Source organism: Lipotes vexillifer, unplaced genomic scaffold, assembly GCF_000442215.2.
Source record: "Lipotes vexillifer unplaced genomic scaffold, Lipotes_vexillifer_v1.1 scaffold168, whole genome shotgun sequence".
Taxonomy (NCBI): domain Eukaryota; kingdom Metazoa; phylum Chordata; class Mammalia; order Artiodactyla; family Lipotidae; genus Lipotes; species Lipotes vexillifer.
Window position 1 is genome coordinate 3,201,073 of NW_006773947.1, and position 16,905 is coordinate 3,217,977.

The window sequence follows — 16,905 nt, forward strand, 5'->3', positions numbered from 1 at the left end:
TAGTAAATATCACATAAATGAAAGCAAATAAATCATTTATTGCAATAATTTAAAAAAAGAACTCCAAAGGAACAAGACAGGGGCTATTTTAATACCAGGCTGCCAGGCAGCAGCAACGGGTCTTCCTGTTCTCATACAGGAGACAAACTGCCCTCCCTCCACCTCCAAAACTTACACACCACACCTGCACAGCCTGCAACAGAGAAACTGAGTCATAAGGGAGCAGGTCAGCAACCTGATGACTATCAGAAGAAACGAGACAGAGGTCTAGTTAAAACACAAAGGAGCAACACGTACATAAAGCTAGGACATGCCACAAAGTCAACAAAATGAGGCTTCAAAGCAGTGCAGAAATGATTTTCGTGTGCTCCAGAATACTCAGCTCCAGCCAGGCTTGCTCAGGTGCCAGGTCACGATAGTACCACCACTGAATATGCCCACATGCAGGGACATCAGAACTTAAAAGAAGTCCTCTAGGAATGCCTCCTGGTGATCTCCTACAGCTGACTTCTCAGAGGGGAATTAAAACAGCAAGGCTGACATGGTCTCTGCAACGGTCTCTGTGCTTTAAATCACATTCATTAAGGAAAGGTGGAGGAGCGGGTGTGTTGCCACTTGTATCTCTTAAGTAGAGCGTGTGGCCCCTTTCCTCGTTCCACTGGGAGTATGCCTACGATTGTCCTTTGTTTTGTAGCTTGGCTGTCCCTATTAAACGAGGACAACCCTGCAGGACTGATTTCCACCCCGTCAGTCACAGGGGCCGCTGGAGATCCACGGGGCAGACCCGTCATCACTGGAGGTTTTAAACGCCAAGCCGAAGGGCCCAACCTTGCTGTGTGGATATGATAGCATCCCCCTCACCTACCGCGCTCACAAAATCCTATAAAGCAGTCATTCACAACTCCAGCTGCCCTCCAACGTGATAAACTGGGACCAAAATGGGAAAATGTCACTTCTTTGTCAACACAGACACCTTTCACAAATGCTTCTGCCAGCTGCTCACAGATAACGGCTCCAGCAGGCTCTTCACGGCACCGCCGCTGCCACACTAGCCACACGCACGAAGAACCAGCCGGCCCAGGAGGGTCTGAAAAGTGTCCAGGGACCAACGGACACACACTGGCACTCCTGGGGAAACCACTGAGTCTGCTACAATTATCCTTGGAGGGGACAGTTTCCCAAGGCAGCCAGTCTACTGGCTTTTGCCGGGTAGTCAACACTCACATCAGGAAGGCACCGATGCTGGGAGACTCCGTGATGGGCTGGCCATCCGGAGAAAACCCAGGAGCCCAGTGCCAGCCCAGGCCAGGAAGGGCGGGTCCCTGGAGGGAGGAGGGGATGATGGGCAATCCTCCCCGCCAACGCCCCCCCCACACACCCTCCCCTCCCCCGCCAAGCCCTGACCTCACCGCACCAGCTTCGGGAAAAGCTGTCAGGAAGCACTTCTGACGCCACCTGGGCTCAGAGAACTGCCCACCCCCGGGTCTGCAGCTCACACCGCTTGCTCCCACAGAGGCTGCCCGGGCTCCGGGAGTGATGGGGAGAGTGCAGCAAAAGACCTTGTAAGGAACTGCTCTCCAACTCCCCCAATCTCTAAAGTACTTTTTAATTTTTTTTTTTTTTTTTTTTTTTTTTTTTTTGCGGTACACGCGCAGGCTCAGCGGCCACGGCTCACGGGCCCAGACGCTCCGCGGCACGCGGGATCCTCCCGGACCGGGGCACGAACCCGTGTCCCGTGCATCGGCAGGCGGACTTCCAACCACTGCGCCTCCAGGGAAGCCCTAAAGTATGTTTTTAATGGTTGTGTAACACTTCATCATATGACTATTTCATGTCTCCTGGCCTCTGGTAGAAAACTGAGCCTTTCATCCGACGGCACCGGCCGATGAGCCGCCCCTGGCATGCTGGGTCCCAAGTGAGAGACAGATGCAGGGACACCAAAGCTGCCGTGGGACTATAGCTGCTGGACTCCCGAGGTCCTTCTTCCAGACAAGTCCGGGCCTGACCCTGTCACTGCCTTTGCACTGTTCCTCCCCTGGAGGGCAAAATTGATTGGACTTGCAAATAGCCAATTTTGAAATTTTACATCACAAAACCACAAGGGCAAAACAGACTCCGCCCACTAAGGTTCCAAAGCCCATTGTTGGGCAAAAATCTCTATTTCTGTGCCATTTATCATTCAAATTTAGCTTTTGCCATGCTAAGCTTGGACCGTAGCACCAACAAAAGTGAGTTGGAGCTGGCAGCAATCCACTTTTTAGCCAGGAGAGACAGATACTGAGGCTGAAACCCTAGCTGATCCCTCAACGCTTCAGAAAACCAGAACATCCTTTCTCCTGATTTAAGCCGCGTAATTGCTTCTGAGGACTTAGGGCACAATAAGGGATATTTGAAAATAATATCGACCTTTTCATTTCCTCACAACTTCTATTTACCACTTTAGACCCTTGAAGTTACATCTTACCCTCCTGTAAAAAAAAAGTCATTCACCAGATTTCACCTTTATAAAGGCTAGAAACGTTCTTTAAGAATATGTGTCTGCAACAAACAAAAACAGCAGAAAGGCTTTTTCCCTTTGGAAACTCTGAACAAACTTCTTGTTCATTAAAGAAAAAGAGTCCAAAAGAGTTTGAATTGGAGGAGTCAAAGGAAAATATCAAATATACCTTTAAGCAGTTAACAACTTTTTTTTAATGTTTAATTTTTGTTTGTTTAAGCCAGTAAAAATACCAGCTCTGTGGTTCCTGGTTCAAAGACAACTCAAGGGCAGTAGTTTCAATTTCACCTGTGGCGATAGTTCAAAAACACAAATTTCCAAGCCCCACCCCCAGAGACGCTGACTCAGAAAATCCAGGGTGGAGCCCAGGAATCTGTAGTATTTCAAAGTACCCCAAATAAAGCAAAATTAAATGTAGAAAAGAATTACTAAGTAGGAATTTTAATGCTAATGTTTCGTCCTAAACCAGTCTCGGTGTAATCCTCACCCGGGGCTGTGAAATGCTGCCGCACAGGTCGGGCCCTGGATCTCTGAGGACCAGGGTGTGGCCCGGTCATTTTTAAAGGGCATTCCAGGTAAATTTGGGAAACACTAGGGTGGGAAAGTGCTCTTCATTTGAGAAAAACTGAGTTTCAATTACAGCTTTACTGAAACGAAGTCTGTGATCTTCACAAAGACCCAGGCACCCTTGTCCTCAGGGGCGCGAAATCACACACAAACCTAACTGCTCACAGGCTGATCACCAGGCTGAAATAAGCCTGGGTACAATCAAGGTGCATTAGAAGATGGCAAGGCTGCCCAGCCCAGCAGAGGACTGTTAGGTGAAGATCAGCGATTACAGCAGCACATCACATGACTCATTGTGATGAGCTTTGCTCTGGGTAGATGATTTTTTTTTTTAATGTAAAGAAGGAAGAGAAGAAAGAAGGCTGGAGTTGATAAGATAAGCAAAAGCAATTTAAATGCCATGGGCACTGGGACATATAAAACCACTGAGCTGGTACTTTTCCTGATCTACATTAGAAATACATAGTACATGTATATACATTAGAAATGTATATACATATATATATAAACTCAGATAAAAACCTGGAAATAAAACAATTTAAAGCACTTCAAACCAAAACTTCTTGCCTTTACTTGGGTTAATTTAACCATAAAAAAAATGATGTGGATCTTAATTAAGAGGTTTGTAAAGTACTTAGGTTTGTCATTTTGTTGACATTTAAATGTAATTTCCTCTAAAAACTATTCTTAGGTATCAGCTAACAAAACTGAACTGTTGGTTTAGATTATTGTACTACCAGATAAGATAAAATTTGAGATAATATACAGGGAGAGCAACCCACTAGCTTAGAAGGAGTCTATACTGTTTTAACACTTACCCCTGAGGCTGTCGGTTGTGTCGTAGGGGAAGTATTTTTGCTGCAGTCATCTGAGTTAGAAGAGGTGGAAGTTGGAGTCATGGGAACAGAATTATTGCTATTACCTGCAACAGTCAAAATTAACCTCATAAATATACATATACTCCGCTAAGTTCGGCAAATCCCTGACAGTCAAATAGTATTTTGTTATATTTACCAGAGCAAGCTTTTGACTTATTTATGTTCTTAGGTTTTCGTTTCCTCGTTTGAATTCCCTCTTTTTTCATAGCAAGCGGTCGAGGCACCTAAAAATTGTTCACATAGGCCATGAGTTTAATAAATATTATATTGAAGAAAAACCAAACTGACTAAAGACTCAACCTCAGTACCGAAAGCCCTCATTTAAAAGAACTTGGCATAAATGCCAATCCAATTTTTACATACACTTCGAACTGCATAAAGACTACACTTTCCCCATCAAATGCAGAGATTCCTCCAGAAAAAAAAAAATAGGGAGGGTGATTTGCCAGGGAGAATTTACTCCTTCAACTCAATGTTTATTGTTTTAAACAACTTCAATTACAGAGTAAAACCACTGAATACATTCAGTGTAAAAACACTGAATACATACAATAAAAATAAATATTTTTATTCAAAGATATCATGTATTCTTCTCCCTACATATACCAAGGATAATTTTCTTTTTAAAATTGACATATATCTTGTGCTATCCTTAAAATGTAGAATCTAACTATAGCTATCAAATATAGCTATTCCTCTTTTGCATAAATGTATTTGATTGCATTCACATTGTTTAAGCTATAAACTAGTTAGTTTGAATTTCTAGTTGGTTCCATGCTTCTTTTTCTTTTTAAGTGTACAGTTTTTTAACATATACACACTATTATATACTAAATAGATAACCAACAAGGACCTACTGTATAGCACAGGGAACTATACTCAATATTTTGTAATAACCTATGAGGGAAAAGAATCTGAAAAAGAATACATATATATACGTAAAATATATATATTATACACACACATATGTATCACTGAATCACTGTGCTGTACACCTGAAACTAACAAGAACATTATAAATCAGCTATACTTGGACTTTACAGCTTTTTTTTTAAGCTTATCTTATCAATTCTAAAACGCACTTTCCCACATTTTAGTATTTCTAAAATTGGGATGTCTTACTATGGATTTGTGTGACAGTTTAATTGGCAGTATTTTTTGTTTCTTACTAGTAAGATAAAAGTTTTTATTATAATTAACAGGACCCTCGAGTCACAGAGGTACGTATAGAAAATCAGATTTTTCACTTTTATGCCCTCTCCTTTGCTGATTTTTTAAACTGAAACTATGTACAAACAAGACACTAAACGTGTATACACATGAGCAGAGTAGGTGGCGCACCCCATGGAGCTTCATGTAGAGTCCACAAGCATTGCACACAGGTTCACCCTCGGCGTTTCTGCGCCACAAAGTGGTGGTTGTGGTGTGACAGTTGGCACAGGACAATCCAAGCCGGCGGGAGGAAGGCTAGAAAGCAGCACAAGAATGTAAGTGTACAGATATGTGATTTTTATGCATATGTTACATACATCAATGTATCACGTCCCTGCCATCAACAAGCATGTACCTGGTTATTATAAATAAGAGGTCCCTTGAGAAAAAAACCTTGACATGTAATTAGGTTGACCTTCCTGGACCAAAGTGTGCTCCATCCAATACATAAGATTGATTTGCTCCAGCCCATTAGCATAGATTAAAGCAGTCACAATGCTGGCCAATGCCTGCACTCACTGTTGTCAGATGGCTGAGACACAAGAGTAAAGAAATGAGTTTTTCTGTGCCCCCTCCTCTGGAATTCTGCTCGCACAAGGGAAACCAAGCTTCCTGGACAAGAAATGTTTTCTATCTGTGTGTATTGTCAGAGGCTCTGGCAGACCTGGTCCCAAATGAGGAAATTGTTAATTGAGGAGAAACTTCTAGATTTTTTTCTCTTTTTAAAAGATGTTCTAGGGGACTTCCCTGGTGGCACGGTGGTTAAGAATCCGCCTGCCAGTGCAGGGGACACGGGTTCAAGCCCTGGTCCGGGAAGATCTCACATGCTGTGGAGCAACTAAGCCCATGTGCCACAGCTACTGAGCCTGCGCTCTAGAGCCCGAGAGCCACAGCTACTGAAACCCGCGTGCCTAGAGCCCGTGCTCCGCAACAAGAGAAGCCGTTGCAATGAGAAGCCCGCGCCCCGCAACGAAGAGTAGCCCCCGCTCACCACAACTAGAGAAAGCCCGACTGCAGCAACAAAGACCCAATGCAGCCAAAAATAAATAAATAAAATAAATAAATTTATTTAAAAAAAAAAAAAAGAAATGCAGTCACAAATCACCTGCCAACATGTTAAGTGGCTTTGGGGAGTTTCTGCTTCACCTGAAAACTGAGATATCGATCTATTTCTCAGATATGTGCAGAGGAATAAACCAGAAACTGCAGAAGGGCCTATATATACTCACAGAAATGGATTTTGGAAAATGTACACAAATTTTGGAAAGAAATATATTTTAATACATCTCATTAATTATCATCATGATTGCCTATTGCGTGAATTTTTGTATTAACCATTTTACAAAGGATTAGCAAATTTTACAACATTGTGTTAGTGCTGGCATTGTCTTATATATGGTGATGCTGCTATATTTTATTTAGCCTGTCAATATAGTACTCAACTTTTGTTCATACAAAGGGTTAAATTTATCAGAAGAGGCCAACAGTCTGTCACTCTGATTTCTATGTTCCCTTTATACCCATAACATCCTTATATGGAATTTATTTCCTCTAAATTATTATGTGTGAATTATAAAGAGGGGCTCTTTAAGTAGTATAAGTTCCTGCCTAGAATGACAAAAATCTAAGTTTGTTTTTGAATTACCTAGACAGGCAAGTAAAACCCTGCTGTGATTTCAGTTAAACAAAAAAAAAAAGCTATGGGGAAAATCCAGGGACCAAAGCAAGCTGAAAGACACAGAATTAGGGAAGTCGGTCATGATGATTAATTTAAGAAAAGAAGTTATAAAGAATGGACAACAAAAACACAGACTGAGCATTCACTGAGTATTCAGACTAAAAGACAGAGAGTTCCAAAATCTTCATTGGCAAATTTAAAAGTTAAAATTGTATTTTGCTTTTATAATTCACATCCTGTTGTATTGCTGTAGCATACTCTTTACAGACAAGTTGTAAAACCAAAGAGACACTGGGAAGCCTTTTAGTACTGCCACCTTTTTAAGAAATCAGTGCTAAGAAAGAATCAATTTGACTTTTGGTTGAAATGAATGTTTGGCTAACAGAACTGTTTGGGAAATTGCCTTTAAAATGATGAAAACATAAAATCTTACACATCAGGGCTTTTTTTTTTTTTTTTCTTTATGGTTAAAAGAAAATAATTTCCCAGAAGAACGCTCCTTTCTCTTCATAAATGTGAAGTCGGTAAACTAGGGACAGGAAGTTTCATTTTATAAACAGGTCATTTATGACAGTTTCCAGTGGAATTTGGAGCCGATGTGAGGCAAACTTGTTATTAGAATTTGCCATTATAACAAAGAACTTTATGACTGTCAACTGCAGATCATAAGTGAAGCCAGTCCCCATAAACATGTGAAATGAAGGTGAGTGGGTTATAAAAGTTCCTGTAACAAGTGATCTCAGCTATATTCATCACTGACAAGGAATTCAAGTTACACCATAAATCTCTTTTTTTGCAATGTATTACAAGTTCAAATTCAGTGATTGGTTCTGTACTGCTAGCTAAACAAACTTGGGTTCAACATTCTGAGAACTAACTAGATCCAGCAAAACAATAAATAAGAAGCCCACAAGGAGAACTAATTGATAGACACACCCTTCAATTGGTATCATTTATAACACATTTACCAAGCATATTGGCTGACCTTGGTCACTGCCAAGACACCTGCTACCCAGAAGGAAAACTCATAGATTCAGAGATGTTAAAAACTGGGTTTTTTTCCTGTTAACAGTTATTTTTACTGGTAAGTGCACAAAACTAATGCCGCCATCTAAATATGGATGTTACTAGATCAAATTTAAAACGCCACTAGAACCTAAATTTTGTCAGTTTTTTTGCTCAATCTTGAGAAAATGTCACCTTCTGGACTCAGCTCAATGCGCCTTTCCAAAAAAATAATAATCAGTTTCATTGTTCATACATTGGCTAATACATGAAAACAAGGAACTTCCTTGGAATATTTTCCGGCAGTACTTTTTCTTTTAAAATATGATGCATGTAAGAAAAATGAAAACCACAGGGAGTCAGACACTGAAGTTAAGGATGCCCTTTGAAGAAAAGTTTAAGCTGTGGGAGACTGTAACAAGTTTAAGGCACATACACTCATCAAATTAACCTCGGCCACTTTATTTTAAATGCATTAAAAACAAAACAACCATAAAACTAATTGCTTCTCTTTAAGGTGTCAGACTTACATTGTGATGCAATTTCACTCTAATCTATTTAACACAAACAACATGTGTAGCATTTGTTCCTGCTAATTAGAGTATAACAATTAAATAAATTACTTGGATACTTAAGATGTCTGGCATCTAACTGTAAAATATTTTACTTTAAAAGGTATTAGAGTATGAGTGCTTGGCTAAACAAATGTTAGCCTTACGGTGGGGCTTGTGAAAGCTTTCGTTTATTTTCTCCAATCACGACAGCAGTAAATACCCTTTCCTTCTTAACAACACACAAGACAATAAGAGATTAATCCCTGAAGAAAATCAGGATTCCCACACTTTAATAAAACATAGTGAAATGTGTCGGGATGGTGAAAATCCTCTACTTGCAAAAAACATGCAGACTGCATTTTCTTCTCAAGTTCTATGTAGTTCTCTGAACAGCCACATTTCAAAATAACAAAAGTTAGAGTAAATAAATTTTTCACCCGACTCAAGGACAGTCCAAAAGACGGATGGAATTTGGAGCTAAAACTAGTCTGGCTCCGAGAAGAGGTGGAAGGGTCCCAGAGGTAGAAGGGACAGAGTCAAAGGGGTCCAGGAGGATGAGGCTGTGGGGAGAAAGGGACTGTGGGGTTCGCTGTTGTCATATCCATTTGAGGGGGCATGTTACAAAGAAGCATGATTTTTTTCAAGAATAAACTCCAAACCAGACCAAAGAGTCCACAGTGAAAGTAAAAATCTCCTTCCTTCACCTGACCTGGGGCTGTAGCCTCAGTTTTTCTCCCTGGAGGTTACTAACATTACTCATTCCTGTATCTCCTTCCAAAACTATTTCAGTGCATTTACAAGTACATCTAGAGATTTGTAAATATAGGGAGTTTTGGTACTTTTAAAAGATGGTAGCACACTACACCATTTTTTCCCCCCCATTTAAGGGCGTCACTCTCCTTTCAGGACCTGCGCTCGCGGGCGCTCAAACGACCGGAGAACGGGCCTACCGCTGGGGCCGGCACTCGGCCCGCCCCGGGTGCCCCCGCGGGGACAGGTGAGGCCGGGCGGGGCCGGGCGGGGAGACCCCGGCCCCAGGGGAAGAGCGCCGCTTGGGGCCGGGCTGCAGGGGAGGGCGGCGCTCGCACTCACCACGCGCTTCTGCGGCTTGATGAGGGGCCGGCTGAGGCCGTTCATCTTGCTGTAGAGGCCGCAGGCGTTGCACAAGTAGTGGCCGGTGCCGTCCCGCCGCCACAGTGGCGTCTGGATGGAGCCGCAGTTCACGCACTCGCGGCTCTCAGGCAGGTCCTCCAGCAGGTCTGCGGGGACGAGAAGCCGGTGAGGTCCCGCCCGCCCGCCCGCCGGTCCGTCCGTCCGTCCGTCTCCGCCGACCTCCCCGACACCCCAGCACCCCGAGCCGCAGTGCCGGCCTTCCCCACCGGGCTTTCTGCTCGGCGGCGGCCCGGCCGGGAGCCGGCTGTTGATGTCATCGCGATCGACCTGTTGACCAACACTTTGTCCAATACTTCTGCACCCCTGGGCGCACCCAGTGCAAACCCCAGGGCAGTCGGAGACAGAGCTGGAAGCCCGGCCCGAATCATCTGCCTCCTGTCTCCAAGGACCTCAGAGCTGAGCCGTGGGGAGGTTGGTTTGGGTACTCTGACCCCTTCTTTCCGGCTGTTCCCAAGCTTTTCAAAACTGAAATCCATCATAATTACAATATACCACTTGTCAAACCCGAGCAAGCCTTGCAATATTAACAATGATCACTGACCCCTGCCCTAACCCACAAATATCCCCGGACAAAGTGAGGCTGTCTTCTTTACTTCTATCTCAAGTTAACTTTTTGAAGGTATTTGCTGTATCTACTACTCTTCCTTTTCCTCAGTAAAAAACAGACAAGTGAAATTAGAAATACTGTTCTTGGGCACTTTTGCCAATTAATTAGAAATTACTCAGGTCTCCTCAGGGGGCGGGGAAAGCACTAAAAGATTAATAAACACAGAGATAAATAAACACAGAGATAAAGCTTGATTTTCCTGCCACAAGGACCAAATACTAAAATATTATGATTTCAAAGTGGGTCTTATTGCTTCAATCTACAAAACGTCTACAAATGGTTGATGCTTTACCAATTCAGAAAATTACTCGGACTGTCCCAATGCTAAATAATTTTTTTCCTATTTTCCTGCACTAAAATTTCAACTTATGTCATCTATTTAAATTATATTTGTCATTTGGCTACTTGGTTAGTTTTCCGGAGTTCACAATTAATCTAAACCTGCTAATTTACTCTAAAGAAGCCTTTAGACTAAATGGTTTTAACATTTATTACTTCCCCTTAAATCAGTTAAAGATGAATAATTATCTAAAATGAGATAGGTTCTTATCAAGCACTTTTTAAATAGACTTTAAAATATCTCCAGTCTAGAGTTACTTATATTATAGAAAATTTAAATGTTCCAATTTGGCTTTCTTCAAGGAGTATTTTTGAATCAATTTTTAAAGTAAATAAACATTACACTTTAAAGTTTATTTGAAGAGTATGCTAGCAAGCCTTCCTATTCTTTCTATTCACGAGCAGTTTACAGCTTGTGTCTACCACCAACTTTTGTAAAGATATTTAAACGGGATTTGGACATACACAAATCTTTCATTCCATTAATATTATTTACCCTGCAAAACAAGTCTCCTTCCTCCTCAAGAAATAAGTTTAAAAGAAACTAGCCTCTCACATAACTCGAGTTCAAAGTTGTCATGGGGATACTGCAACTCAGGACACATCACAAAGATTTATTCTTCTCCGCCCTAAAAGCTACTATCGACTACGGTAATCAGTAAAATGCTCAGGACTTCAAGGACACTGAAGTTAAACAAGGTATTTGTCTTTGTTGTTGACTTTAAAATGTTACCTATCAGAGCCCCTCTCCATGGAGAATTGGGGCATTCCCTGGAGAACCCAGCCCTACGCCTGGCCTCCTTCCCCCAGGCTGGGAACAATAAAGACTCCCCGGAGAAGACAGCGTGAACGCCCCACGTAAATCTCTTTAGTCAGCTGACAATCCAGAGACAAAACTTAAAGTCTACTTTGGATAAATAAAATTTAGGAAGTTTGCTTATTCTTAATTAAGTAAAATCTACAGCTCCCATCGCCTCCACACTTCTCCCCACTCCTCATTCAGCAGCTGCAATCCTATAACTAAAAATAAGAAAGAGCTACTTTTTATAAATCATGAAATCTGATCGTGCTGGAAACTCTCACCATTTCCCCCCAGTTCATCCTCTGTCTCCTAACCTGGCTGCTTTGGGTGGCCCTGGGCAGTGACAGACTCAGGGGAGAAGGGCAAGGCCAGCGAATATCATCCCAGGACCGAGAATGGAACCCAATTCAGCGGCAGCTTGCGAGGGCACTGGCCTCTGGAGATTGAACTCACCCCAAAACTCCCCACCAGCACCAGCACCAGCACCAGGGAGAGGTGAATGGAGCAGGTTCCCAGAGAACAGCCCCCTACTCCACCCCGCACTGTGCAGGTTGAGAAAGCTCAGTGCTCAGGTTTTAGCCCTGCGCATTCGCTCGAAAAAGAGTGCCTCCAAAAATGGTTTGTTTAAAAAAAAATATATCAAAGTGGAGAATCAGTTAGGAAGCTGGGAGGAGAGGTGCTGGGGGGTCGAGGTCTCTCTAGCATGGGAACACCTGTAATGGACAAGCAAAGTTAGGGTCATTCATCTCCCCCACCCCCAGACTGGCTTATTCTCAGCAGCTTCCTGCCTTCTTTAAAGACTCTTTATGCAAAAGCTGGGTGTTCCCAAACCCCTTTCCTTTTTTTTTTTTTTTTTTTTGAAACATGCTCTGAGTCTACACAAGATTTTTCTAACTTTGCAGTCTTCTACCCAGAAAGGGAAAAAATTAGTGAAAGGATAGGCTAAGTTTAAATTGAAAAACTCACAACCTGTCTGTAATTGCACCCTACCACCTCTAAAAGGATATTTCTCACAAAAACAATTACTTTAAACATCCAAAGACTCCAATTATGTCTTTTGGACTGCTTCTCTGTCCTGTGTAATGCTGGAAGAGGGCAAAGGGAAACGGAGGTCACGCTAAGGTGCGTCGCCAAGCAGGCAGAGCTGCCCCCTACCCAGCTCACACAACCTTTCGGATTCCCTGCTGGATTCCTGACTGACAGAAACCTCACAGCCTAACCACCACCCCCTTCCATCCTTTGAAGATCCTTCTCCCTGTCTCTCTGCTCCCAGGGGCCAGATGTGGGTCCCTATGCAGCAGGAAGGGTGACAGGGCTCTGTGGTCTCAAGTCTCCAAACTTCAACAGGGCCCTCCCCACCGCCCCACTCTACACACAGACCATAAAGATGGTCTCCAGGACCAGCTTTGCAAGGAGAGGAGAGGGGATTTTCAGCCCAATGTTACTGAGAGAGGGCAATTCAAATAAGATCCTTCACACCTTCAGGCCACTAGCATTCCCAGGCTGTCCGTACACAAGGCTGGCAGTGCCTCACTTGACCCTCACTAATTAGGGTCCCTAAAAGATTTGCTGTCCCTAAGTGAAGGGCTCTCCCGCAAAGCCCAGACCTGGGGCCTGAGAGCGCCAGGTAGGGTACCTTAGGCTGATGTGCCTCCTTGTCTTTGCCACTGCTTGACTCCCACAGCTCCCCTCAAAGAAACAACGGCCCAAAAAAGCCCATTTTTTTGTCTTAGGAGACTGTCAGGTTATATCCAACAGGTTAAATACAAAGAGAGGCCTCTGAAAGCACGGAGAAGGACCTAGGATGCTGAAGCTGACGAAAGAAGCCAACGTGCCTCTGTCAGGCCAGACAACAGTTCACACCCTCCCTTGTCCTTGAAGAGCAGGACAAACACTCTTCAAGATGTGGGGCATTTGCAGGAATTTTGACAATTGTGTTTTCCCAGTTCACTCCAAACTTCCCCCAGACACTGGAATGGAAAGCATGAGTGGGATTGGAAGCTGAAAAATTGTTGGCCTGGATGCAGGAGGAAGAATAGGTGTGAGTGCTCCTGGATCCCTGGCCCCAGCCTGGGGGACGCAGGCGGGAGCAACAGCCCAACACCCTGCCGGCCTGCTGATGCCAAGCAAAAGGGCCCCGGCACCAGCCTTCCCTCGGGACAGTCACAAGGCTGACCTCTCTTCTTGCCCTCTCACTGAGGGTCAGGGAGATGCCAACTAGGTCCTTTTCCACCATGGACCTCTTTAAAACACTCTCGTTGAGGGAAACACACGCAGCTCCCGACCTTGGGAGAGTTGAATTGGGTGACTGTGTGTATTGGAGGAGAGGGTTAATCGTATGCCCAACACGCTCCTAAAGTTACCCTCCAAATGGACTCTCACGCTTGCACCCCGGCAAACTGGAGTCTGCGACCAAGTTCAGGCCCTGTCCGTTCCCTCCTGGGCTTTTTTCCAACTGCCCACTCCAGTCACTATCCATCAAGTCCCTGGACCTCCTCCCAGACACTGAGGCGTATCTGAGCATCTAGTCTCTCTCGTTCAAAACAGAAGCACCACAACAACGCGCTCAGACTCCGGGCACCCAGGAAACAGGGCCCAAGTCAAGTAGCTACTCCACACCCCCTCGCGCCCCGACTCCCATGCCGCGGCGCGACCCTTACCTGCGCTGGGGCCCCGCGGCACAGGGAGCGGGGCTCCGGCGCGGCTCTGCAGGCTGTGCAGCACCGGGGTCTCGAAGGGTCCGGCGGGCCAGGCGGGCGTCAGCGGTGCACCCACGTAAGGCGAGTAGGCGCTCGGGTGGTGGTGGTGATGGTGGTGGTACGTCCCGTTCAGCGGCCGCGCGGCCGACAGCGAGCCATACTGGTGCTCGCGGCCGCCCATGGCCGCCAGACTGCCGCCTCCACCGCTCACGCCGCCCGCGCCCCCGCCGCCGGCCGCCGCGTAGCCCCCCGGGTCCCGAGCCGCGCCGTTGGCCATGGGCGGGCTGGGCGAGTAGGGGAAGCGCGCCGAAACGTGCGCCGCGGCGGAGCTGGCGCTGCCGGGCCCCGCCGCCCCGCCGGCCGCCGCGCCCCCTCCGCTGCCGTACGGGGGGCTGTCGGCGGAGGCCTGGGGCCAGCCGGGGTGCGCGCCCGCGCCGCCCGCGTGATTGGCGGGCCCGCCGCCCGCCCCCTGGAGGTACGGCAGGCCGGGCAGCATGGAGCCCACGCGCGTAGTGGGAACGTAGACTGGGGAGCTCGCCGCGGCCGCGGCCGCAGCCGCGGCGGCCGCCGAGTGCACGAAGCCGCCGGGCGCGCCGTCGTAAGCGGCGGGCCCCTGGCTGGAGAGGGCGGCGAGGGTCTGGTACATCTCCTCGGGCTGCTCGGGGGCGAAAGGGCTCAGCTTGGCGCCGCGGCTGGACCACAGCAGCTTGCTGGCGGTCGCGGCCTGGTCGAGGTCAGTGAAGAGCAATAGGTCCTCCCAGCTCGACAGGGCGCCCCCGGGGCCAGAGATCCCCGGCGCCGAAGGTCCGTGGGGAGCCCCGAAGGGATGCGAGGCGTAGGGGCTAAGCAGCAGCGAGCGGGCCGTGGGTCCCGCCGCCGCCTCCGTGTCGAGCTGCGGTGTCCTGCAGTTGCTGGCGCCGCCGGGGCCGCGCTCCCCACCGCGAGAGCAGCAGGAGGAAGAAGAGGAGGAGATGGGGGAAGGCGGCGTAGAGGGCTCCCGCGCTGGAAAGGCTCCTGAGTCGCCAGCGTCCGCAGGCGCGGCCCCGAAGCGCTTCGGCAGGCACCAGCCGCCGTCAGTCAAGGCCATCCACGGTCCGGCACCGCTCCTAGCTGACTTCTAGCTCCTGAGACCGGATGGGGAGGGAGACAGGGTCGGGAGGAGAGAGAAAAAAGGAGTTATCCAAAGCGCAGGCTGCACAACATCTTGCCTCCACTCCCCTCCCTAGCTAAAGAGATTCCTCAGAGATCCCGTTTCAGCCCCGGGCTCAAGGGGTGGGTAAGGAGAGGGGCATGGGGCCTGCGCAGCCGCCACAGGATCTTCCCAGGACCCGGATACAAGCTCTCCCTCACCCGCACGGCTCGGGTCCCTTCGCGCTCCCCTCCCACCCCCTCCGCAGCATCCTTCATCAGCGCGAGCGCCAGACCCCAAGGGTGACTGCGAGGCTGGCCGAGGTTTTCCTTCCGCCCCGAAGCGGCTCCCTCCTGGCTGATGGCACACAAAGGAACTTTTTAAGTAGCCGTGCGTGTCGGCGCTGCCTTATCATTCCTCCGTACGAGGGTCGCTCGCTCGGAATGCCTCAATATGAGAGCTGCCCGCGTGAAAATCATTAGCACAGGGAAGGCAACCTGTTCCCGAAAACGAAACCGCCGCGTTCTCCCATACTGGCTTTCCCAGAGCTTCCCGGACTGCGCTGACGAGACAGAACGCGAGCCCCGGAGAGAAACGCAACCCAGCCCTGGAAGGTGGGGCCGCAGGGCGGAGACCGCAGTCTCGGACCTTCGGGACATAGGCAGTTCGGGACGCGTGCGGGGCCGGAGTCTCCTGCCCGACCCGCGTCCCCGCGGCGCCGCACACCTTAAGACACCGCTCGCCTCTGCAGCCGCCAGCGCGTGCGCTCACGCCGGCCGCGCCACGCCGGCCAGACCACCCCGTCCCACCCCGCGGTCATCCCCAGCCGCGGAAAGGCCAGACCGTTCCGGAATCGGACGTAGCGGGGTGGAGCGGAGCGCAGAGAAAAGGAGGGGGAAATGTAAGGGGGGACGCGAGACCGCCCCGGAGCCGAGGCCACCCCAAAGGGGAGAGCAGGAAGAATGACAGGGAGACAAGGAGGGGGTGGAGGAGGGGGGCGAAATACAGCCGGACTGGCCTTCTCGGGGCTGCTTTTCCAAACCGCCAGGGCTCATCGGAGATAACCATACTAAAATTAATACCCACACACAGACCGGGACCAGATAGCAGGAAAGAAGTCTCTGCCCGCCTGACTGCCGGCTCCCGCCCCTTTGCGCCAAGATAACTCGGAGATAAGGCTGCGCACAGATAAGCGCTTCGGGGAGAGGAAAAGACACCATAAGTCGGTCCGCGGTGTCCCGGGAACCTGGGTGCCTGCTGGGAGTGGAGAAGGTAGAAACCCTCGAAGCCGATCGCGGCCCGCAGAGGGCCGGAGAGCCGAGGCCGACGGGCCAGCGACGGGTGGGGGGTGCAGAGGAGGAAAGAAGAGAGATCGTGCAAGAGAGGAAGCAGCCGAACCTCGGGTGGGCGCTGCGCATGGAGAACAGCCGTGGCGGAGGGGGCTCCAGAGCGCTGAGAGAGGCCGAGGGCGCCGGCAGGCGAGCGCGAGTCCGGGGTCTGCGCGGTGTTGCTGGTGAATAAAAAGGAGAGAGGAGGCGCCTCTTACAGCTCTGCCGGAAAACTGCAGCCTGCGCTCCTGATTGGACTCACCGAGCCCTAAACAAACAGCGCTCGCCGAAGGGTGCCAGGCTGTGGGTCGGAACTGCGCTCTGCGAGCAGCTGGGCGCTGGAGGTGAAGAGGAGGAGGAAGAGGAGGAGGAGGGAGCTGGGGGAGGAGAGAAAAGAGGGTGGGGAGGAGACGGCGGGCGGCGGGGGGGGGGGGGCG

The 16,905-nt window shown here is 48.2% G+C and overlaps 1 protein-coding gene across 1 annotated transcript in view; it reads right to left on the minus strand.

Annotated features, from left to right (window-relative positions):
* GATA6 (GATA binding protein 6) overlaps positions 1-16,766 on the minus strand; it is a 32,512-nt gene extending 15,746 nt beyond the window's left edge. The window contains exons 1-6 of the mRNA XM_007448607.1: positions 16,539-16,766; positions 13,973-15,135; positions 9,484-9,650; positions 5,284-5,409; positions 4,079-4,166; positions 3,883-3,986 (exon numbers count right to left, since the gene is read on the minus strand). Coding sequence (XP_007448669.1) covers positions 3,883-3,986; positions 4,079-4,166; positions 5,284-5,409; positions 9,484-9,650; positions 13,973-15,098 — 1,611 coding nt within the window. The 5' untranslated portion in view covers positions 15,099-15,135; positions 16,539-16,766. The remainder of the gene's footprint in view (positions 1-3,882; positions 3,987-4,078; positions 4,167-5,283; positions 5,410-9,483; positions 9,651-13,972; positions 15,136-16,538) is intronic.
* Positions 16,767-16,905: the final 139 nt, after the last annotated feature.